Raw genomic sequence first — 23583 nt, forward strand, 5'->3', positions numbered from 1 at the left:
TAAGCTGTTGTGTATCTTTTCTCAAATCAGTGTGATTTTATGTTTGCCTTCCAAAAGTGTATGTAAGATGTGAAGAAAGGAAAACAGCATGGTTATGCTGAACTGTGAATTACTGATACGGTCCCTGATACTGATTCTGGACAGACTCTGAGACAGCGGATTCCAGTGGAAGTGGGGGAGGCGACGGGTGGGTACTGGGGCTTGCTGGTGAGGATGCAAGCTACAATTAATAATGTAACCTCCCCGGGGAGAGGGCACGCAGACAGGCTAAAAGACAAACATATTGTAATAGTGGGTGGTCGCTCGGTATCTGGAGCTGCGGAACCCATAGCTCCGCTGAGCCAAATGCATGTCTCCGGTTTCACCCCCTCCAGGCAAATGGATGACTGTGTGTGAGCACAGATCTTAATGACACCGGGTGCTCTCTCCAGCCAAGCAGCAGAGCGTTCACCTAGCAGCAAACGGGAGCTGGCTGCTGCTGCTTCCCATCTAGGCTGGAAATTCTTTGCAGCCAGCTACAGAAATAGCCGGGAGGCCGCCGTCCCCGCCCTCCGGCCCCGGCTTGCAGCACGGCGGAGGGGCCCCACGCCCCTTTGAGAGAGAGTGTGTGTGTGTGTGTGTGTGTGCAGGAGCAGGAGCAGGTGGGCCCCGCCGTAACCCCGCCCCGCGCGGGTCCCTGGCGGCCATACGGTGATGGCAGCAACCTCCGTGCCAGAGCGGGCTCTTTATTGGAGGAGGGGGCTGTCAATCCGCTGCCGAGCAAGCCCCACTCTCCGGCAAGCTGCTCCCAAGGTCTGATTCTGGAGCTGTGGCCGGTTGCAATGGGAAGCGGCGTCGGAGGGAACAAAGTTTACAACACTTGGGCACTTGGCTGCTCGCGTCCTTGATGCCCGTGGCGAGAGCCGGTGCCTAAAGAGGCAGCGGGCAGCCGGGCTGGCACGCCTTGCCGGTCTGCTCCCGGCACCGCTATCGCAAAGTTTCAGCTATTTTAATGTACTAAAATCCAGGATTCTAATTATCAGCCCTCCCCACCCCCACCTCTCCTTCTAGGTAGGCGACAAATATTTTTATTCTGTGGATTGGATAACTTTTTGCATGGAAATTTACTGAGTTCTGAGAGGTCTCCGTTTCGGGGAAAGGGGGGAAAGGATTTATTTTCATCGCAGTTTTTTTGTTTGTTTTCTGGATCACAGGATTTTTGGAGCTATATGGAGGGATCTCAGGATGGTGTGCACCAGGAAAACCAAAACTTTAGTGTCCACTTGCGTGATTTTGAGTGGAATGACTAACATCGTCTGCCTGCTGTACGTGGGCTGGGTCACCAACTACATTGCCAGTGTTTATGTGAAAGTGCAGGAGCCGATCTCAGAAAAAAAGTTAGAGGAAGACAAAGGGGACACTTTAAGGATTATAGAAAGGCTGGACCATTTGGAAAATGTCATCAAGCAGCACATCCAAGGTACCACCTTACCCCCCGCTTGCTTTCCCTCCCTTCCCCACCCCGCCGCTCGCTGTGTGGCGTCCCCATCCCCTCCCGCCGCTTTAGTTGTGTGTGCGTGTGACAGCCGTGTCGCGCTCGGGGAAAGCCGGTCCTCAGCCCCGGGCTGCGCGGGGGCTGCGGTGCGTCTGGGAGTCCCCGGTGGTTTCCCTCCCGGAGCTGGCGAGAGGAGCGGCGGAGGCGGGCGGCGTGGGGGGGGACCTGCCCCGCTCCCCTCCCTCCTGCCGGGGGCGGCCTCCGCACGGGGGGGGCCGGTCGGGGCCGCCGGCTGCGGGGAGTCGCCCCCGCCCCGCGGAGAGTGGCCGGGGATGGCGAAGGGCTCCGGGGCGGCTCGGCCCGGGCACTGGGCAGCGGAGGCAGCCCCGCCGGGCTTGGCTCGGCCTGGTGCTGTAATAAACCTGACCTCAGCTCCCTGCCTGTCTGTGTCGTGAAAAAGTAGGGAGTCCGCGAGGAAGGCTCGGCACGAAGGGCAAGGGAGCCTCTGCCCTTTTTTGCTGCTCCTGTAATTATTTTGGTTTTGGTGGGGTTTTGTGGGGGTTGTTTTTTTTTTCGTGTCCAAAATGAGGGAATTTTTGTTCTCTTCCCCCGTAGTTGACTGCTAATCTGTGCTGAAAGTCTGTGTCCGTCCGGCTTTGCTCAGGATTTCCCTTCGTGCTGCTGTAGTGCTGGGAGCCGTTTGGGATTATAACTGGGGCAATCTCTCACTTGTGTAATCCTTTTTAATTTACTCTCCTTTTAACGGGAGCTCTGGGAGAAGGGTTGAAGTGGGTAAGCAGTGGGGGAGAATAAAATTATTTACTGGGAGTTTGGGATTTTACATGATTTGTTTTGCTTGGTGATCTTTAGTATCTGTATTTTCATCATCTGCGTGGCATCATAGTGTCATTCCCTCAGTCTGCTGAGTCGCTGGGATAGTGGGAATAGGTGAGAGCGCTTAAAAAATCTAAGGGGACCGTCTCCTCTGCTTCTGCATTACCTCTACTGAATGTTCAAATCTCAATTCTAGTCTCTCCTTAATCTTAAAAAGGAGAGCAAACCCATCTGGAAAAGAAATACCTATCACCAGTGCAAAAAACCTCATTGGCTTCCAGGCAGCTTTGACAAGCTGGTCTTCTGGGAATATGAGAAAAGGTGGAGCAGACAGGGGGGCTAATCCCATGTGAATTGAGCTTCCCCTACTTGTCGGTTTGCATAAGTTTGCAGCATTATTAAAGTCTAAATATTTTAAAAAAAAAGTCACATTGCTATTCAGTTTGTATATGCCTTTGTTTCTCAGACAGTTTTCTCGTCTTGAGTAAATTGGTAAAATACTACTTTTTTCTGGAGGATGAGTTATAGCAGCTCCTGTGGGTTTTAAATTCTCTCATACAATCCTTAGGTTTTTCTTGATTCCTGAAATGGATTTCTAAAAGGAAATATATTCTTGTCTCTGTGCCAGTGGAGTGCACTGTGGAAACATATATGAAGGCAGGGATTTTTCAAAAGGCTCTGTCAAGAGTTAGATACATTACATTAACTGACTTTCTGTGTGACGTTGGAGCATAACTCCTTCAGATTTGTTGGTGTGATGCTTCAGTACTCTTATTTTTTTCAAGGAAAATGAGCAGTGTCCTATTGGCATGTTGCTTTGATCAGTGGTTCTCAGAGTAGCAGAGAAAGGTATACTTAAAGTAGGGGAGAGTATAGCATGGATTAGAACATAAAGTATTTTGAGGGACTTTTTGGGACTACACATAAGCCAAACCAGAAGATACTTTCCTTAAATAACATTTGTATGCAAGTTGAAGAGAGTCGTCCAAAAATAATTAAGTAAAGGCTTGTTAATAAGTGCTAAAATACATTTAAGAGGAAAAATAAAGTTTACTGAGTTCTCAGACACTATTAAAACTTAGCCTTTAAGGTAAATAAATATGGTAAATATCAGATATCAGTATCCCCAAATGCTTTTACTTGCCAAATTGTAATAACTGGGGTTCACATAGAATTCCTTTGGTAGAGCCTGCACAAAAAGGTGTTATTTTAATCAGATTTTGCTTAACACTGTGTGATGCTGTAAATTCTGAGTTACAGTGCAAAACTCCAGCTGAAATCATTGGAAGGAGTATCCCAAGCTGGACTGGGTTTGGGATGAGCTTGAAGGTCAGCTTAAAAAAATAATGAATTTGAAATTAATCTCCATAAATAGTACAAATCAGCTGCCCTAATGGTTCTGGACAAGGTTATGAAGGTTATCTGTAGTTTGCTATTAAACTTTTCCTTGGAGCACTTCTTTTTTACACTGGAGAGAGGTGTCCATAACTCATGTGTTCTGCAGTACTGAACAGGCTTGAAATTAGCACGGGTAATAGAATTCCATTCCACAGGATGTCCTGCAAATACCAGAGAGTTTTAAGTGCAGCATTTTACACATGGGATTACACTAGTATTTAATTTTAATTTGCTTTCTGATTGAATTGTTTAATTAGATGCTGTCCAGAAATTCCTTTAGCATATAAATTGCAGTCTGGTGATATTTTATCAAGTGTCTGGGAAATGAGAAGGAATAAATATGCCTTCATATAAAGTGCTTTTTAAAGTATGTATTTTTAAAAAGACATTTTCATGGCAAGAAAAGTATAACACTGGAAAAGACTTCCAGATAAGAGAAGTTCAGAGGGAATGAAAGTATACATACATGCCTCATGTTCAGAAAAAACAGTATGGAAAGGGAAATACTGGTACTGATATTGGCCAAGAATGGAAAAGCTTGAAGGCACCAAGTACCTGCAAGTATTGCCACAATGTTGTGTTCTGCAATGTTGAAGGATAATAATTTCTCTGCACACATTTTCTGGGTGCTGGAAGTGGAATAAGAGCATGGTTGTCTGCAGTGCCTGTATGGTACTTATCTGCTTCCTTTCCTCTTCATGTCTTAATTTATGTCATGTAGCCAATGGGCATGCTGTGCAAGGTTCATGCATCTGTACACTGACTTCTGTGGTGGGCTGTTTGGGGCAAGATTGGCAGCATAGCAGTCCAGTTGCGTAGTATGCACCACAGAAAGAAGGATTTTGTGGAATGGAAGAATGATGCTGGAACTTGAGCTTAAGCCTGATTATCATGAATTCTTGGCTTGTGGCCTGCCACAGTTCACAAGATGATTCTGATCAACTCGCTTTTTACAATGATGATGACCTCCTGCATGCTTTTCTATGCAGCATGTTCTGGTGTTTAGGGTGGGAATGACATGAGTGCTACCTGGCTGATACTAAAGAGATTCCTCATCCCACCCCATTCCAAATCTTTTGTCAGGGGCATACTAGCTACCAGGCAACCCACTGAGAGAAACTTTTCATTTCCACTTCCTCTTGAGTTTGCAAACATGATGGTGTATTTTTTTGAGATTGCTTGTGTGTGTTTTTATGTATGTGAAAGAAATGAGGAAAAGACCAGATGGATAATTTCATGCAAAATACAGTCCTTTTTTATGTCAAAGGTGTATGGCACATGTATAATCAAGTATGATTGTGCTTTGTTGCCAGAAAAGATACTTTAAAGAGCTAAGGTTAATGAATATCATGTTAAATTACATACCTGTGATTCAATTTAGGATTTGAAATAGGTTTTTCTAAATTTTATTGGAAAACAGTATGTTCTGTTGGGTTGACAAGGAACTTACTGGTTCAAAAAAGCACAAAAACTCATTTTATTAAAATCAATACAGGAGTGCTTCAGACAGATCACAACACACCTTTCATCTTAATAATGCGTCATGCATTGGCTCTGTCACTAAAAAACTGCCCTATGTTGCATGTGCAGTGGGAGGGTTGTGTGAGAAGACAGGCTGCTCTGAATCAGATGATTAGTTTATAATGACAAGAAGAAAATTACTAGCAAAAAGGGAGTAATTTATTGTTTTCTGCAGCCTAGCTTTAGACTGTCATAGGCGATGGGTTGAACCTTTTTCTTAAGAAGCTCTGGTAAAACTGATATCACTGTTTTCTTATGGAATGTAGTTTTTCAGCCTTCCTCATTTTAATCAGATTATGTTTGCATTCCAGCATTATTTTTAAAATGATGGACTATGAAGTCTTTGAAATGAACTTGCCCCCTTGTCTCCCCACTGCCCCCCATCCACCATGGGACCTAAACGGAATTAGTAAATTACATTCAGTTAATACATAGAGTAGATTCAACTTGTAAACACAGGTCATTTCTGAACCACTTACATTCTTAGTTAAGGTTAATGAATGATTACTAAGATGTGTGTGTTATTCCAGGACTTTGGTCCTTCATGTTTGCAAGCTGCTGCCTCTGTTGTCGTGAATAGAATGCCAAACACTTAATTGGGAAAGTTTGTAAGAGAGAAGATGTATGTGTTATCTCTAAACCTGGTGCTTAGAATGATTTACTCTGTGGATTTACTTCATCTAGTGTTACCTATCCCATAGCTGGATATCTCATCACCCACTGTGATCAGTTAGGAGAGGGAGAGATCTCCAGTGTGTGATTTATTCCCTGTGTCTTGGACAGGTATTAGGGGGGAATGATTTGCTTTCAGAAATTGTGTGTTTTGAGGTTGGGAATCAGAGCAACCGAGATCCTTAATTTTAGCCATCTAAATGGTTATGAACAAGTACATCCCATGTTTGATATCTACCCTTTATTTATTTCTTGATCTCAAACATGAGGAATAATATAGTATATAAACCTCTGGTTTGTGATAGCTATCATTTGCAGCCTGGCTAGCTACCTGGATTCCATAAAGTCAGGCTCACTAGGATTCTCATGGCCACTCCACCGTGTCTCTTACTCTTGTGATACTTTGCTTTGGGAAATAATTAATTGTAAAATTGGCGTATTACCGTCAAGCTCAAAAGCAAGTAGGCATGTTTATCACTCACTGCAGTGTATTTATTCTACTGAGAAACAAATCGGCAGTAGTCAGTAGCCCTAGGAATGCAGCTCTTGCTGCATTACAGAGGCCTCTATATTCACAGTATCTGTTCAAGCAGAGAGACCTGCTCTCCCAATATGACTAATTGCAGGAGAAGGAACTACTTGGATATGTAAGACATGCAGGATTAATCCCATTATTTTTTCTTTTTAGGCTTTGACTTCTTGAGTCATTCTAGATTGCTGCATGTCAGTGCAGATTAATTTGAATTTAACTTTCCTGTTCTTCTGTGCTTAGGAATGAGTGCATTAAAGAAAATCTAAATGCAGTGATTTCAGTGAGCAGACTCTGACTCTTAAATTGCTGTAAATTAGCAAGCACTGCTGGAGGTTTAGGTATTTCAAGGGCCAACTAATGAAGACAAGTATGTTGGTTATGTTGAGTATGACTCAGTAATTTATTATTACTTACTATTATTAAACAATATCTTTGGTTATGTAATAATTATATTATTTCTGGATGGTTCTTCTACTGACATTTTATTTTGCCATGGCTAGGACAAAGTGACCAAAACTGAGAAGCGATAGTCTGGCCTTATTAAGGTAACTATGTTATTGCTGGAGGTTGAATGATTCCTTTAATTATTGAAGTTGATTTTTGAGAATGAGGGGTTTTTTTGTTTCTTTCCTGATTGTCAGCTAGATTGCTCTATTAATTCTTCACATTTATACAATGGGAATAGCACACCAGTTGCAATTTTATTTATTTGTTTATTTATTTACTTTGAGATTGTGTCTTTTGAGCCAGAAACACACAAAGTTTTATTTGGCTACAAAATGAGAGGGAGTGGTAGCTTCGTAGATGGGAAGGAAATTGACCTGGATTCTGATTCCTTCAATCTAGACAACTTTTATAGTTCACATGAAAGTCTTCAACAAAAGGTTAAAAAATTAATCGGGAGCAGAGGCTGGAAATGATGACTTCTCTGCCCTCCACAAGTTCCTTTATTGCTAAGATAGAGAATTTTGCTTTTTCTCACTGAAAAAGCTAACTTTTGTTGGCGTTTGTTATCTCTGTATGATGGCACAGCTTCAGAGGAAAGAGTAGATTGCATACTGCAATGTCTGAGCAGATGATTTATGGGCTGTGCAGAGATGGAGATAGCCATTCTGCTTAAGGTTCTGGGCTCAGCTCAGTGCTTCGTTAATGCTGGCTAGGTGTCACTTTGGAAAATGTTGCTCAGGTTGACACAAGTAGCCTGCAGCTGTGCAGAGACTCAGACTTAGGTCTTTTGACTTTCTGCTAGGCTGTTATGCCCATTTGGGTACTAACAAGTGATTTTATCTACTTGACCAAAATATAGATAAATACACATGAAAAGAAACATGAAGCAAGGCCTACACACAGCTGCTGGGGGTTGTGTATTGTGTGCGAGATCAGCTTGGTCCCAGTGTCCTGCTCTCCCATGGCAAGATCTGCCTTAGCGGTCCAGTGTAAAAACCATTCTTCCACTGTGGTCTGGGGTTGATTGTGACCTGCCAATTAACTGTTGTTAATTGCTGCCAGCTGGATATAACTCCATTCACCACAACTCTTTGGGCTGGACCACACAGCCAATTTTTTTTACCTGGTGAAGAGTACACTAGTCTAAGCTGTTAGTAGCCATTTTTTTAGGGCAGTGCTGTGGGCAACAGTGTTGAAGGCCTTACGTAAGCACGTCCAAGTAAGCAACATCCACAGCCTTTCCCTCATCCACTAAGTGGATCCCCTTGTCGTAGAAAGATCAGGTTTGTCAAGCAGGACCTCCCTTTCATAAGCTCATGCTGACTGGGCCTGATTGCCTTGTTGTCCTTTATATCACACATAAAGAAAATCTGTGGTCATTAAAAAAAATTAGTCTCAGGCTCAGACCTTGAGACAATAGTGGTTGTTGCAAAAATGGCTTAGCTGCCTTCCAGAGGATGATGGGGACTCCTTGTTTGCAACTGAAACAGCCCAGGAACTTGATTATCATCCACATGATATGTTGTTAGCTACACTTGGCCCAGAGATTGGATACTGGACTTAGGACAGCATGCTTTGTTGTCCTGGGATTGCTCCTGAGTCCAGAGGAGATACTTTGTGATTGCTAATAAAAACTGAAGTAAACTACTGGTCTATCTAACGTTACTTCCTTACCTGTGACAAGCCTCAGAAGCATTTTAATTTGATTCTGTGTTCAACAGAAAGGTCATGTCATCAACATTATACGGTGAAAGCGTGTATAAGCTGCAGCAGTATGATGAGAGAAGCTAATGTTATCCATCTGAATGTTGTGGTTCTGCATGACATTACTGTCACTAAATTGGAAAGATACGGACTTGACAGATGGATCACTTGGTGGATAAGGAGTTGGCACTCAAAGAGCTGTGGTCAGTGGCTCAATGTCCAGGTGGAGATCATTGTGTGGTGTTCCTTAGGTGTTGGCCTTGGGACTGGTGCTGTTTAACATCTTTGTTAGTGACATAGACAGTGGAATTGAGGGCACCCTTTGCAAGTTTGCTGATGACACCAAACTGTGTGATGTGGTTGACATGCTGGAGGGAAGGGAAGCTGTCCAGAGGGACCTTGACAGTCTTGAGAGGTGGGCCCATGCAAACAGCCAAATGCAGGGTCCTTCACATGGGTTGGGGCAATCCTAAGCACACATACAGGCTGGGTGGTTAATGGGTTGAGGACAGCCCTGGGGAAAAGGACTTGGGGGTGTTAGTTGATGTGAAGTTCAACGTGAGCTGGCAATGGGCACTTGCGGCCCAGAAAGCCAGTCGTGTCCTGGGCTGTCATCAGAAGAAATGTGGCCAGCTGGTCAGGGCAGGTGATTCTTCCCCTCTACTCAGTTCTGGTAAGACCCCACCTGCAGTACTGTGTCCAGGTCTGGACTCCCCAACAGAGAAAGGACAGGGAGCTGTTGGAGTGTGTCCAGAGGAGGGCCACAAAGATGATCGAAGGGTTGGAGTGCCTCTTCTATGAAGATAGGCTGAGAAACTTGGGGTTGCTCAGACTTGGAGAAGAAGGGCTCTGAAGAGACCTTATAGCAGCCTTCCAGTACCTGAAGGGGTCTTACAGGAAAGCTGGGGAGGGGCTTTTTACAAGGGTATGGAGTGACAGGATGGGGGGTAGTGGCTTTAAACTGGAAGAGGGGAAGATTTAGGTTGGGCATTAGGAAGAAATTATTCACTGTGAACATGGTGAGACACTGAAACAGGTTGCCTACGGAGGTTGTAGATGCTTTCTCCTTGGAAGTGTTCAAGGCCAGGTTGGATGGGGCTTTGAGCAACCTGGTGTAGTGGAAGGTGTCCCTGCCTGTGGTAGGAGAGTTGGAACTGGCCGATCTTGAAGGTCCCTTCCAACCCAAGCCATTCTATGTGCTATGGTCCACAACTAGTAAAACTACTTCTTTAATGCAAGTACATTTCTAATTAATGCAAAAATGAAAACTGATTTAATGTCTTGCCATTCCTTCTCCAAGATTGTTTTTCATTTGTTTGCTATGTTATTTTCTTTTTAATTTCTCTTACTTGTTTTTCTTTAATGTCTTCTAGTCTTCCTTGTGTTGTTCACTAAGCCATAGCATGGTCAGACCAGTGCCACTTCCGTCATGTTTGGAGGAATCTTTCTCTGCTGCCTTTGGCTTTCCAGTGCAACATCTGAAGCCTTTTTAGGAACTTCTGGGCTCCCTTATCGTAGGGGCCTGAGAAATAGCTCAGTAACAGACTGTTGGTGGGACAGCGTAGACAGGCGTGCTGAGGAGACGCTGAAATTCCCATGTACCTGCAACTTAATGCTCTGTCTTCATATTGCTGTTACCATTGCATCTATTCTGACTACAGCTGTGCAGTGCAGATGTGTTCTCTGTGTAACAACATTGTTTCTGTTTTCTTCATAAATTTTCTCTGCTCTACTGGTGTTTTGTAACCAAGGTGCTATTTTTAACATGATATTCCGAATTTCCCGAGGCAAAGGCAGAGATCTTTAGGAGCCAAAGCTGTGACTATAATTGTTGCAGCTCTCCAGTACTTCCCCTATTTAGCTTTAAAAATGAACACGTGAAAGTATTTTGATTTATTTTAATATGGAGATAAAAGGTCCAAGTTGTTACCTTGAAATTCTCTGCCTTAAGAAGACATTCTGGCAATTTAATGTCCATAATGGATTCTTACTATATTCTCTACTTAAATTTTCTGCTTTTTTAATTTATTGTTTCTATAACAGTGACACTGTGGCAACTAGCTGAAATCCCAGCTGTCTTGTTGTCAATGTTGTACAAATGTGTAGTGAAACCCTTGACTCAGATCTTTGTGTCCATGGTTAATATCTGCAGCAGCTGGACAGAGGAGAGGATTACAGAGAATTATATGGCCACAGTTATAAAGACTGTTGGTGGCAGCTGTGACTCACTGCCGGAGCTGCTTAGATGAGTCAGACAGGTCTTGTCTTCTCCCATGAGTAACAGCCCAGAGAGAGGGTGTGAATCCTGCAGTAGGCAAACTGTCATCTAGTAGCCATGTCTGTTCTCCCATTGTAGATCTTGGCCTCACTGATAAGAGTTTGAGGCTGACATGAGCTCTGAAGTATGACATTAGACATCTTTCCTGACATGCATGTTATAATTAGCACATCTTAAATACTACATAATTGCCTCATTCTCTGCTAGTGCCTTGAAAATGTGATCTCAGTGACTTTGTGTCAGTAATGTTGGCGGGGGTGTGGAAATCCTATTGTAGTTTTTGTTACGCCATTTCCTAGTTCCTAAATCAGACTCCTTATTTTAAATGTGAATGTTTGAATTTTCCTTTTATTAGAGCTGTCACAGGTGATCTCTGAGAAAAGAGGATTTCTATAAGCAGCTTTCTGAAGAATGTAAGAAAAAGAGAGAGTATTTCTGTTGTGTTTTTCTTCATTGATAAATACTAATTCTAGTCTTCATTTTAGGGAGATCTTACAGATATTACATCTTTGTTACTTGCCCGTATGTGCTCTGAATCTAGCTAGAGATCTGTTTCATGAAGCATCCAACTAATGGATTAAATTACCTGCCCCTCTTTTCATGGTGGATTCAAATTCCTTTGAAGCTTTTCTTTCTGCATCGAGTCATGACTTGCCAAAGGCCTTTGCAAGAAGGTTTGGCATGCTGTAGCTAAAGGAAAAATTGTCAGTTAAACTTTTTCAGCACAGCACACTCAGTGAGTCTGTACTTATCCATTACAGGATTATCATTGCAATACAGTTTTGGTTAGAGAAAGGACCTTTTGGGATTTCTCAGAATAAATATGGCTTGCAGAAGACAGCACAACATAGTTTTAAAAATAATCATGTTCTATTTGTTTTGTTGTTTTTTTTTTCTCTGAGGTGTTTATGTTTTTACCAGCTGTGTATTACATGCTCACACTATGCCAGCATTTCCCTCTTCTACTTGTGCTAACAGGAATATTTTAAGTTGCTCGACTGAAAGGTGGGGGAGTGGTGTGCAGTAACTTCTGTGGTATTTCTGAGCAGAAGATGTTTCTATTTCATGTGTAACAGTTTGGATGATGAGGAGGATCAGGGAGAAGTATAGAAAAAGCTAAAGGCAGTGTAAGAGCACCTAAATGTTTTATCTCAGTTAATATGAAACTACAGTTATTGAGTGGAAACTGTTGTGTTTCCACTAGTGTTATTGCAACTGGTGAAACTGGTGCTATCAAGTTTCCATTGAGTCGAAAGAAGCAATGTACAGTTTGTGATTCTATTCTGAAAGCCTCTTACTTTCTTATCACTCAAAACCAGTTTCACTTCTAGATTATTACAAATAGTTGCTTGTGTTAATTAAAAACAAATTATCATTTAAAAATGCAAGACTTAAATCTATTTCATATCGTTCATATAGAACTTTTAAAATATGTAGTATCTTAGTGAAGCATGAAATATTTGGCTTGCATACAGTCAGAACATCAAAAGCAAGGTGCTGGCCTTGCCACCAATATTGCTTTTGGTCTCAAATGTTACAATAATGTGTTATTGTTTTGAGGCTGGTCTTTAAAGAGACAATTGAGTTAGTACTTTGTGACTTTACAACATGTCAGCCATAAAGGATTGTGACATCATTAAACTTAGTCATAATTGAGTGAGATATTTTAAGCTTGTGTTTAGCTGATATTTTCACATCTTTGCAAAGCTAAGTTTAAAATTAATTGCAAACTCCTAGGCATAAGCAAACCAACAATATCCACCCCCCTAGCCCCACTCCGAGTTCCAAAAGGACGTATAAAGCCATACATAATCTTAGTGCAGCCTTTCACTACTTGATGGAGGCCTACAAGAAAGATGGGGACAAATTTTTAGCAGGGCCTGTTGTGATAGGACAAGGGGTAATGGTTCTAAACTAAAATAGGCTAGATTTAGGCTAGGTATAAGGTAGACATTTTTTACAATGAGATCGTGAAACACTTGAACGAGTTGCCCAGAGAGGTGGTTGATGGCCCATCCCTTGGGGCATCATTCAAGGTCAGGTTGGTTGGGGCAAGACCAGAAAAAAGCAGCAGCAAAATGACAGAAGCCTTATGTCTGAATAGATCATTCCCACTTGCAGCTTGCATTTCTCTAAACTCAGGCATTGTAGCAGAAGTGCTTTTGGTTTAGAAACCTTTTTTATCTCATTGATTTGTTGTTATACTTCATATAAATGCAATTCTATCAATATACATGAGTTTTTCAGCACAGCTTATGTCTTTTTTACATGGAAGTAGTTTAAAAGCACCTTCATAGTGCTAATTCTTCTCTATTTTAAGTACTGAGAAAAAATTTGCATGCAAATGACTATGGAAATATAGATGCAAGTATTTTAAATATTAAACATATTCTCTATATAATATAACCATCTCTATAAATGTACAGATGTGTTTGTAATGGCTACATTAAGGATCCGTATGTCTTGAAAGCACGAAGTGTCTTTGTCATTACCTGACATGGGCTGAAATGGAAGAGTTTGTAAACGGTAATACAAAAGATGAAGGAAGAATTTGATTAGAGCAAGTAGGAACATGTTTGCATGGTATCTTAATATGGTGGCAACAGGAACAGACTCTTGCAGTCTGGAAATGCAAATGACAGAAGTATTGCCTGAAGTGCATTAAAATCAGGTTTTCAGACAATTGTTAGTGTTCTCTGCAGTAATTGATTACTAGCTGATGGTACAATGAACCCTGCACATTTTGTCACTTATTAGTGGAGATGGTTTTCAGGATGGTTTTCAGGATGATTTACTATCCTAGAAGTAGGTGTAATGCTGGGTCATAGAGTGAATGGGGAGCAGGGAGCCACTCTCTTGGTTTCTCATTTGTCAAGAAGTAAGCAAAAGTAAAGCTTTTTATGTTGCAACTTACAGGTTTTGAGTGTCCATTTTTAATTGTTTAGCCCTGGATTCTTTTTTCATAATTAAAAAGTAAGCCACTGTTGGATAATTTTTACATTTATAAAAGACTAAAATTTCTTATCACAAGGAAGCCATTTAGAGGAAACTTAATGTCATAGTGTGTGAAACATTTCTGGCAGTAACAACATGTCAATGTATTTTTGTCTGCTTGACAATATGTAGGAAATGCCTTTGATTTTGTAAAATTGCATGTAATTTCTCAACACTTAATTCTATTGATTAAAGCTTTTCTGCCTTGCCTAAAGACATTAAATAGCAAGCCATCTGCTTAAAATAGATTGGCAATGTTCCTGAAAATTAACATTAGACTAAACTTTAAACTTTTTTTAAAAATATATTTCAAAGAATGTTCCTATTTGTGTTCTGAGACAATGAGGAGAACAGAAGCTTCTGTTACAGTATGGCAAAAGGTTGCAGCGCTGGTATTGTCTTCCTGCTGTGGAGAAAGAGACTTTGAACATGACAAAAAAAGCACACAGGTAGCAGATGATGTAGTGTGTAAGTTTGATTACAAATTCTGTGCCACATGGCTGTGTGTTTACCACCTATATCTGCTGTACAGCAGCTGATGGATAATCAGCCATTCAGCCCGAAGTACTGTGTGTGTGGCTGCCAGCAACGAAACATGCTGCACAGTCACTAGCTCTGTGGACATAAGTGTAGAGTATAGAGTAATCCTCATCCTCCCAAGTTTTGTTAATGTAATGAGGTGGCAAATATAAAACCAGCATGATCATGGAGAGTGATTTTTTTTTTTTTTTTTAATTACACTGCTGTAATCACTAATGATTTTCTGATTATGCTTTGTTATTATCTTTGTGTGAACAGCTTTTAGACTGTGAGTGGCTATGCTGAAGCTGAGAATGTGCTTGTATGAATGAGAATTCTTGGTATGTTTGCAGTGTTGGGACAGCTGTAGGAAGGAAGTTTCTTGGCAGGTTAAGACAGAGCTTGTGCATTTAACCAAGCTTTTGTGGCTGGTTTTGCTGGGAAGGAGTGCCGCGTAACTTCCATAAAAAGTCAATTAGCTGCCCTAGGGGAAGAAGGTACTGGAAGGAAGGAATACTCAATACTGTGTGTCAGCACAGATTTATTGGAAGATAATTGTGGATATATGCTTCTCCAGCAATTGAATTGCCATTTTACCTCTCCAGCTAAGGTAAACCTTGCATAGTAAAGCCATCTATGCAGGTACTGTGCATTTGCACCCTTTCTGCTGCTATAAAGATATGAGGTCTTTATTTGAAAATGAGAACAAGCAAGTTGTGATAGGAGCTGTTCTGTCTTGAGATTTTGCCTTACATTAAAAACCTTAAGGTACTGATGGATATTAATTTTTTTTTATTACGTTATTTCCACATAACAGGTGGTCCCTGGACTGAGCTCTCAGTCAGTGGGAACATAAACGCAGTTCTTGCTTTGAATGCTTTCCACTGCTGGACTCACATAAATTGCTGTCACTGCCATATTGCAGTAATTCATGTATCTGAGGTGTCGTGGGGCATTGAAGTGAGCAGCACACTCTGTGCAGAACAGTATAAAAACAGTATAAAAAACTCATTTCCTCTGCCCCCTCTCTCTGCTGCCCCAGAATTCTGCCTTGAGTACCCAGGCGAGCAGGTTGGGATCAAGGAGGGTGGCTCTTGCCTCACATCTGTGGAGTTACTTTTATCATATCACTGTGTAAGCAACTGGGTCTGAAGCATAAAGAAGGGAAAGAAGGGTCAAAGTATCCTCAAGTATAAAAGACAATGCAATTAGTTAAGAGGTTACATAAAATATTGTGTCAAATGACAGGCAATGCAAGTACTTTGCTGTGTGCTCTCTACCATTTTTAAAACTTGTGCTTAGGCATTTAGCTAGCCAGGCAGTTTTTGTATGTCAGTGTGTAGCTGTATAATTGTCCTGCTGTTTTTACAATGAACACAGTCCAGAGAATCTGAGAGTTTTAGCCATGATGACAAACTGACAATGCAAGGTATGGCAGAAAAAAAATTATAAAATAACAATGTAGGATGTAGCAGAATAGCTTTGCTACCTTAAGCTAATAAAAAAGCATATTTTTACTTAAAAAAAATTAACTCTTTTACTCACTATTTAATGTTCATGTTCTGAATTTATTAAGAGTGACTTTGAATTTGCCTTTCTGCTATTTGATGAAAACAGATGTTATTTTCTTCCAACTCCTCAACACCTGAGACTGGCAAAATTCCCCAGGCTCATTCAATTATCATCTGACAAGCAGGGCTTATTCAAGCAATTTGCCTACAAGGGCCAATTTAGCATGAAGTGGAAGAAAACTCCACCCTTTTCTCTGAATTTAATGTAAAATCAAGAAAAATCCTACTCAATTCATCAAAATGAGCAGCAGTGGTTTTTAAATTAAAGAGGCAAGTTTATGAAGTCATACTCATGCCCTTCTTCAGTATATGAAGTATATGAAGTGTATAAAGCTTAATAATTTTCTGAAGACACAGATTTAAACATGATAAACCATAAGTTTTTGTTGCTTCTTAGGAAGGAAGGTAGACAGAAGTTTCCTCTCTGGGTGTTTCTTCTCAGTGGACTGCACACTTGTATAAATACATTGCTTGAGTCATTCCTGGTTTAAACGAGAGAAAATTGAAAGCAGCAAGATGACAGTTAGCCCTACTACGTAAACTACTGATGTATTCAACAACTCTGACATAGATTTAATGCTGTTGGCACAATCCCTCCTGCCCTGCTGTGTCTGGAACCTACAGTCACATGGTTGTGTTTCTCTAGATCACATGGGCTGATAGTTGTACTAAATATTGTTGCTTTCTAGGACAAATTTGGAGCTTGTGTCAGCAGGATGTTATAATTCCATTATGTTAGTGGAGATTTGATTGCCCATGGCCAGTCCACATGCACTCCTTCCTTGTGTTGATTTCAGTTACAATGTTTTTTAATCTCAGATTTGAAAGTTTTGAATGTACTATATTACCATGCTATGTAGCTCTTCCTATGAGGAGAACTAGAGGTAAAAGGCCAACTCAGAAGAATTCTGAGGAATTCACACAGTAAAATTGGGATATTATGTAATTGCTTAAAATCACTACTAGTAATGATGGCATTAAAGGAGGAATCAAATACCTACTGAGTTATCTCATAACTTTTCCTTTTTTAATTCTGAATATGATTTAATAAGAAAATTATGTTAATCAGTCTCTCTTTTGAGTAACTTTGGAATGTAGTAGAGTCAATTTGATGATAATCAGAGATTAGCAGTCTTGGAAATAATTATATCTGTATGAGTCTTCCACAGGTAATAGAGGGAGACTCTGTGGGTACTCTCCTTCTGCTAGTTGAGAAGACACATTTAGTAACTTTTGCTGTCAGTGAATGTGCATAAAAGAACCACTCCCTGCACCCAGTAATTTCCTAAAAGTTGGAAAATGTTCAAAAATGTTCAGATAACCCAGAAGTCCAAAGGTAAATGGGTGTTACCAGTTCTTGTTCTTAGTGGTCTGATATATTAAATTTTGTTCTAGGTTCTTTCTAAGCTTCTTGAAAATAATTCCTGTGTGGAAAAGAGACTATTCATTCTCCTAATATGACTGCAACTTCCTGGTTTGTACTGCAGCATGTTTGCTTTTTTATCAGCTAAAGTGAATTCTGATTGCAGATGGCCAAAAAACTGGGACACGGCAAAATTAGCAGCAGTATTAATACATGAGACAGAAAGTGTACTTTGTTATCTTTGTACATGGTGCAGAATATCTTCTGAGCTGGTTCTTCCTTTTTGCTCAAGTTCGGAATTTCCTTTGACAATGAAGAGCTCATATAGTCTTTTGAAGGAAGTACATCATCACTTGTAGTGGGACAGTGAAATATTAAGCAGGTTCTTCAGCACTCTAGTTTTAGTTGCAGGAGCTCACTGGCCCATTTGCAAGGGTGGGAATTGAAAAAGTGAAATCTAGATGGGAAATTGCCAGGCTGTATATGCGTATTTTCAGAGCTTGGGTCCATCAGTCACTGAAAAGGTGTGGGCTTTTGAGAGATATTGGCCTTAATTATTGTAAGCTTAGAAATACTAAATTGTGTATTGTCCCTCTGGAGTGATTACCTTCAAACTACTTGATCCTCTGTGTGGCCATGTGAGCTTTAGACTGAGAGACACCAGTTGCTGCAGCATGGCACTGGAATTAGGTAATCATGCTAGAAATCTTTAGTGTACATGTTGCTGTGTACACATATATTCTGGGGGGAGTTAGGTTTCCTGAGTAGTAAGTAAGATGGGGAAAATGAATCATTCTGTGTAGAAAGTATTGTGAGGCTCTCATGAATATTTGTATATGTGAGTATATGTATACGTGTAATAGCTATGTAAAAAAATACATTTTAACAGATGTGAAGCTTGGGAAAACCTAGTTTGGAAAAAAACTTTCAGATACATTGTTTAGTTGTCTGCAGAATATAAAGGTTTTGCGTTTTTTGAGGAATGTGTAGATGTTTCACTTTAAAATGTAGAAGAGCTACTGTCACAGTTAATGACTTTTCTTTATGGTCCTAGGTGGGTATGATAGAGAAGAGTTTTGATATTTGAATTAATGGAGAGTAATTTACCATCTGAAGATTTTTCTTGTTTGTTTAGGATGTATGATACTGGAACCTGAACTTCAGAAGAGATCTTCAGTAATTTTCTTAACTGCCAGTGGGCAGAGGAAGTAAGAATGTCAGTAAGACTTGCTGATGGCCAAGCTGCAGTTAAAAAGTTTGATGTACTTTGCCCTGACACCTATGTTTTCTTATTATTCTTAAATTAAGGTCAGCTTTATAGGACATGAACATTATTTTCAGTGTAGTCAACACTGTCTTCACTCTGTATGTTAAGGTGCAAACACAGGCCCCTGGACCGGACTGGAGGGGAATTATAGCATCTATCTGGACTTGCAGTTCTTAGTTTACAGAAAGCTATTCCAGATTTCAATTTGGATCTCCACAGCCATTAGTGCAGGATCATTATTGCTAATAGAGTGATCAGTTACAGGAAAGATGAGTGTCTGGTGAAAACCTGCCACTTTGAATAGCTGGGCTCTGGATCAATTCTTTCAATTAACAGTCCTGCCTCCTTTTGATATTACTGGTGGTTCTACCAGCACGTGGGGACGATTTTTCTTTCATTCTTTCATTCACAGGTGACACATTTGACTTGTTAAGCTGATTAATATCCCTGAAGAAAAGCTTCAGTGTTTACTGCTCTAGAAGGAGGCTTGTAAAATCCAATCAGTCATTATTTTTATGTGGCAAATTGTGTTTGGGATACATTATAATCAGCCTATGTACGAATATTCTTATTAAAGCACAGAAACTTGACACTTTTGGGGCCCTCTGCAATAAACAGAATTGCTAAAAGAATGTTTGCAGCAGGAAGATAAGCATTGTTACATTTTTAATAAGTGCATTTTTTGTTTTGGTAATGGAAATTATTTCCTTATTTTTGTTAGAATCTTTTTTGCCAGAGGATGTATTTATCTCCTGTTACTTATCGCCTGTAAAATTATGTGCCAACTGCTTTGGTAAAATGCCAGTTGACCTGGTGACAGTTTTGTATATAGGCACTGAGACTGGCCATTGGAACTGAGGCCCTCCTGTTCTTTTCTGTCACTAGGTTGGATGAAGAAGTTACTTTTCTTTGAATTGGACAAGGAATACTGCCTCATGCTTTTAAAATAATACGAAATAAGGTTTTGCAATACTGATTTAAATAAAGTTATTCAAAGCAGCTTTTTATGGTACAAAGGTAGTTTTACTCTACCTTTTTTGAATTTGTGTGTTATTTCAAGGTGGTTAAGCATGCACATTTGCAGAGTAATGTTACCATGTCTTGTTAAAAAAATACAAATATAATTGTGGTCTGGCACAGCAAGGGAAACTCTGGGAGTCCATCAGTTTCTGATGCTGTCAACTCTGCTACTTTGTATTTGATTGGCAAAACTTCAGCTAGCAAGCTTTTGTATAGTTATGAATTGCCTTGAAAATGCCCGAAACGTCAAAAAAATCTTATTTGATTGGCTGATTACACTGTGGTTCCTTTCTAAAGCATATACCTTCTGTGATTTTCTGTAACTTAATTTAGTGCTACAGCAAAGGTTTTATATCTTGTTAGGAGAACTTCCTCAAATCAAGTATAAAAAATTGCTGTAAAGGCAACAAAGCTATTAAGAATTGTAATAGTACTGTACATGAACAAGAATTCCTGTTATTTAGGGTAATCTGATACGTCTAACAGTAAAATCCTATTTAATTCATTCCTTAGTAAGAATTATCTGGCAACTCACTGGCAGTGGGCTGTTGATTTTCCTTCAAAATTTCACTTTTGTTACATTCTTTACATGTAGGAGTGTAAAAAAATTCCCAGCAAATCAAACCTTTAGATCTTTGACTAGGGAACAATAAAGAAGATTCTGATAGGTAACTAGGAATATTTGGTAAATGACCAAAAGCTTTAAACATAATATGGTAAGGAACTACAGTTTAAAAAGGCTCCAGGTTAGCATCAATTTGAAATAGTTATGACAGATATGAGGGGTGTAAATAGAAATTCTTGTGTGAATGCATAACCTCTGAAACCCACATTTGCCAATTTTTCAAGGCGAGTTTGACTTTAATGTGTATTATTGATTGAGTTTTCGACCCAGAAACTGTTTAATTATGTGCCTCTCTCCAGGAATGACCAATTTCTAATGTGTGCTTAGATGCAGAAATTCTTTCCTTCCTCTCAGTCCTGCCGAGATCTCCAAAGCACTGACCCTTACACCTTCACCTGACCTAAGGTGTTTATTCAGAACTACAGTATAATGTATAGAAAATCTGGGTTACCATTCACTCTGTTAATATTGTAATTCCATTAAACTTGTGCTAATGGCCTCTGTTCCTGGGACACTTTCCTTCTAATGGAATAGTTCAAGCTATTGATTCTTCAGCTGGCTTTAATGTATACCTTAAGGTACAGGCAAAGTCAAGGGTGTCAGCTCTTTGTTCTGCAGGTTTACTCCAAAAGTGTTTCTATACAGTTCAGAATAAGTATTCCAAGTCAAAGGACCCTCCCAAATGGGCTTTACTGAAGAGGGAATTTAGTCAATAGAAGTACTCATTCTGTATATCCAGTTCTTTGTCCATGCCTAGAGTTTCCCTTAATGACTCTCCAGAATATAAACATCCAAGATTTGCATGTTTCATTTTTCTCATCTGGAAAATGTATGCTGCATTAGGTTAACCTCCCACCCTGCACAATTCTCTACTAAAAGTGACTTACTTCAATTTATTTTTGTTTTATTTGACCTGGAAGTTTTCCAGACAAAATATGTTGCTTTCTGAATTGCATAATACTTTACTCTTTTTTAATCCTACTGACTCTTGCAATCCTACTGACTCAGTCTGTAAGGTAGGAGTCAGCATGACTGAGACCAGTATAATCTGCTCCACTATGCATTTTAATAGGAATTAATTCCACTCTGAACCTGTTGCTTTTCCAGACCAATCTGTAGCCTATTCCTGAAATATTTTTGGAAGGCTAAGACTGAGCCGTCATGGTGGAGTTTTTATGAATACAGAAAAGCCTGGGTGGTTTGTTCTGTATATTCTAGATTATTATGAATGTGTAGTATTTTCCTTCTTACAAGTTTTCCTTTCTCAGTCATGTAAGAATAAGAAAAATGTCTGTGCAGAACATAGTTAAAATTTGTTTTGGCAGTGGAATTAATGAGTTAATGTTATCCCTCTATGGTAGTTAGGATGGAGAGGGTAAATATTAGTCATTCACCTTAGGGAAAATGCATTTATTCCCGTGCAAAAAAGTCCAAGGTAAACTTTGGAAAACATTTTAGTGAAATAAGCATCTTCTGAGAGAATGTCAGTGCTGCATTTCTACATCTTTATTTACTTGTGCAGCTGAGAGGAGGAAGGAAAGAAAAATATCCACACACAAATGTATTTGTGCAACAAAACAGAGAAAAACACATACTAGGAGCTTTCTTTCTAGTCCATGTACTAAATCAAGTCAATAGTTTTACTGTGGTATTTAGAATTTTGCCTAAGGTTTTTAAGTCACCATAAGGGGAAAAAAAAGCACCCCACACCAAATCTACAAACTTGTTCAAAAGTCTGTCCCCTCCTTTCTTTGACTTGTTGAAAGCTATAATGTATTTTAGAAGGTATACTTAACTTAGAGCTGACTTTTAAATTGAATTTTTTCTTCCTTAAGTGCATGATAGATTCGTTGTTCGTAGCTTGGAAACAGTCTATAGAGTTCTAGGTGTGGCATTCATTTAACATTTCTGACTTTCATGGCTTGCATATATGAGGTTAATCAGGTTTTGCTGTCCTGTGCAAGTGTTGAATTAAGATTATCAGTAGGAAAACAGAGTATTTCTCTCCATTGTATTGCATGGTGTTGTCCAGTAAGAGGAAAGAGATAGACAAGGAAGTCTCAGTTCTTCAGAGGGTCTCCTGCTCTATAGTCTCTTGCTTTCTTTCCTGAAAGTTTCTGAGATTGAAACTTACCTTAGTGCAAAATTTTAGTAAGACTTCAGTGAGAATTAAATGCTCTTGGGTGTTTTGCTGCTTCCTTGCAAAAGTCTGCTGAATATTTTAAGTGGTTTACTTTTACTTGAAAAGAAAGAAGGTGGGAAAGATCATGAAAATGACAAAGCCTCATTTCTTGAGTGGTTGGTTGGGTTTTTTTTAAGAAAAAGAAAATCTAAAAGCTGATTTTTTTAAAGGAAGTATATACTTAATTGCTTCAAATTCACTCTAATATGATTTTGATTAGCTCATTGGGTGCCATTGGGTCTCCATAACAATTGACTGTTTTGTTTAGCTTGAGTATCTGATTATCTTGCATGACCACTTTAAAATTACAGATTTTAAATCAGTGCTGGAGAGGAACTCTTCTGAAGCAGCAACACTCTTTAGTCTGCAGAATGAAAAGGAGCGGAACCATGTCCAAAGTGGATGCTTCTAAAAAGAACCTCCAGGGATCTAGTGTGAGCTCTGCTGATTTGTCCTACTCAGAGATGTCTTTGTTCACAATAGAAAAGAAAGACAAAAGGCTATGCATTGTGTTAATGACTTTGCCTTCAATCCTTGACAGCACTCTGTTTTTTCCCATTCCATTCCCCTTAAATAAGCATAATGGAAAGTGGGAGAAGCATTGAGCTGACTGAAAGTTTGTCAAGACTCCCTGTGAAGGAAGAGACTCAGCTCAGTTTAACATATATGCACCTAGATTTCTCCATGACAACACCTACTTCTCTCCACAAACTGTAAAGAGGACTGAAGTTTAATAACCCCCATGTAGATGTCTACTGTAGAAGGCACTAAAGCTGACTAACCTGTTTGTTGCAATCTTCTTTGTAAGTGTTCGCATTTAGGTGAGGTGAACCTCACTTTAAAGATTTGTCATTCTAAATCTTCCAACTCAATAGAGCTGATTACCCAAGTGAGATTGGTCAGTTTTAAGCTACGTCTTCTAAGCAAGTAAATGAAGCTTGGTTTTAGTTCTCTGTATGAGCTAAATAATATTTTGTTGTGTTTTTTGTTAGATGTTAGCTCTTCATGTGAGGTGACGTAGCCTTTTTAGGTTGGCTCAACCAGGCATGTATAAGCTGTATTGTCGAAATAAATACACTTCCAAGATATCTCAGTATTCTAGCATGAGTATAGTTATCTGTTATAAATGTGAAAGTAGGCATAAATGCATTGACATAATGGCTCTAGTATTCTAGCTCCATC

The 23583-nt window shown here is 39.9% G+C and overlaps 1 protein-coding gene across 5 annotated transcripts in view; it reads left to right on the forward strand.

Annotated features, from left to right (window-relative positions):
• The first annotated feature begins 748 nt into the window (after window positions 1-748).
• The window catches only part of GALNT18 (polypeptide N-acetylgalactosaminyltransferase 18), a 225616-nt gene continuing 202781 nt past the window's right edge, over window positions 749-23583 (forward strand). For 4 of the 5 annotated variants that reach the window (XM_051621793.1, XM_051621794.1, XM_051621796.1 and 1 more), the window contains exon 1: window positions 749-1459. In XM_051621793.1, coding sequence (XP_051477753.1) covers window positions 1225-1459 — 235 coding nt within the window. In that variant the 5' untranslated portion in view covers window positions 749-1224. The remainder of the gene's footprint in view (window positions 1460-23583) is intronic. The other variant, XM_051621792.1, reaches the window with a different exon arrangement.

This window comes from Apus apus, chromosome 5, assembly GCF_020740795.1.
Source record: "Apus apus isolate bApuApu2 chromosome 5, bApuApu2.pri.cur, whole genome shotgun sequence".
Taxonomy (NCBI): Eukaryota; Metazoa; Chordata; class Aves; order Apodiformes; family Apodidae; genus Apus; species Apus apus.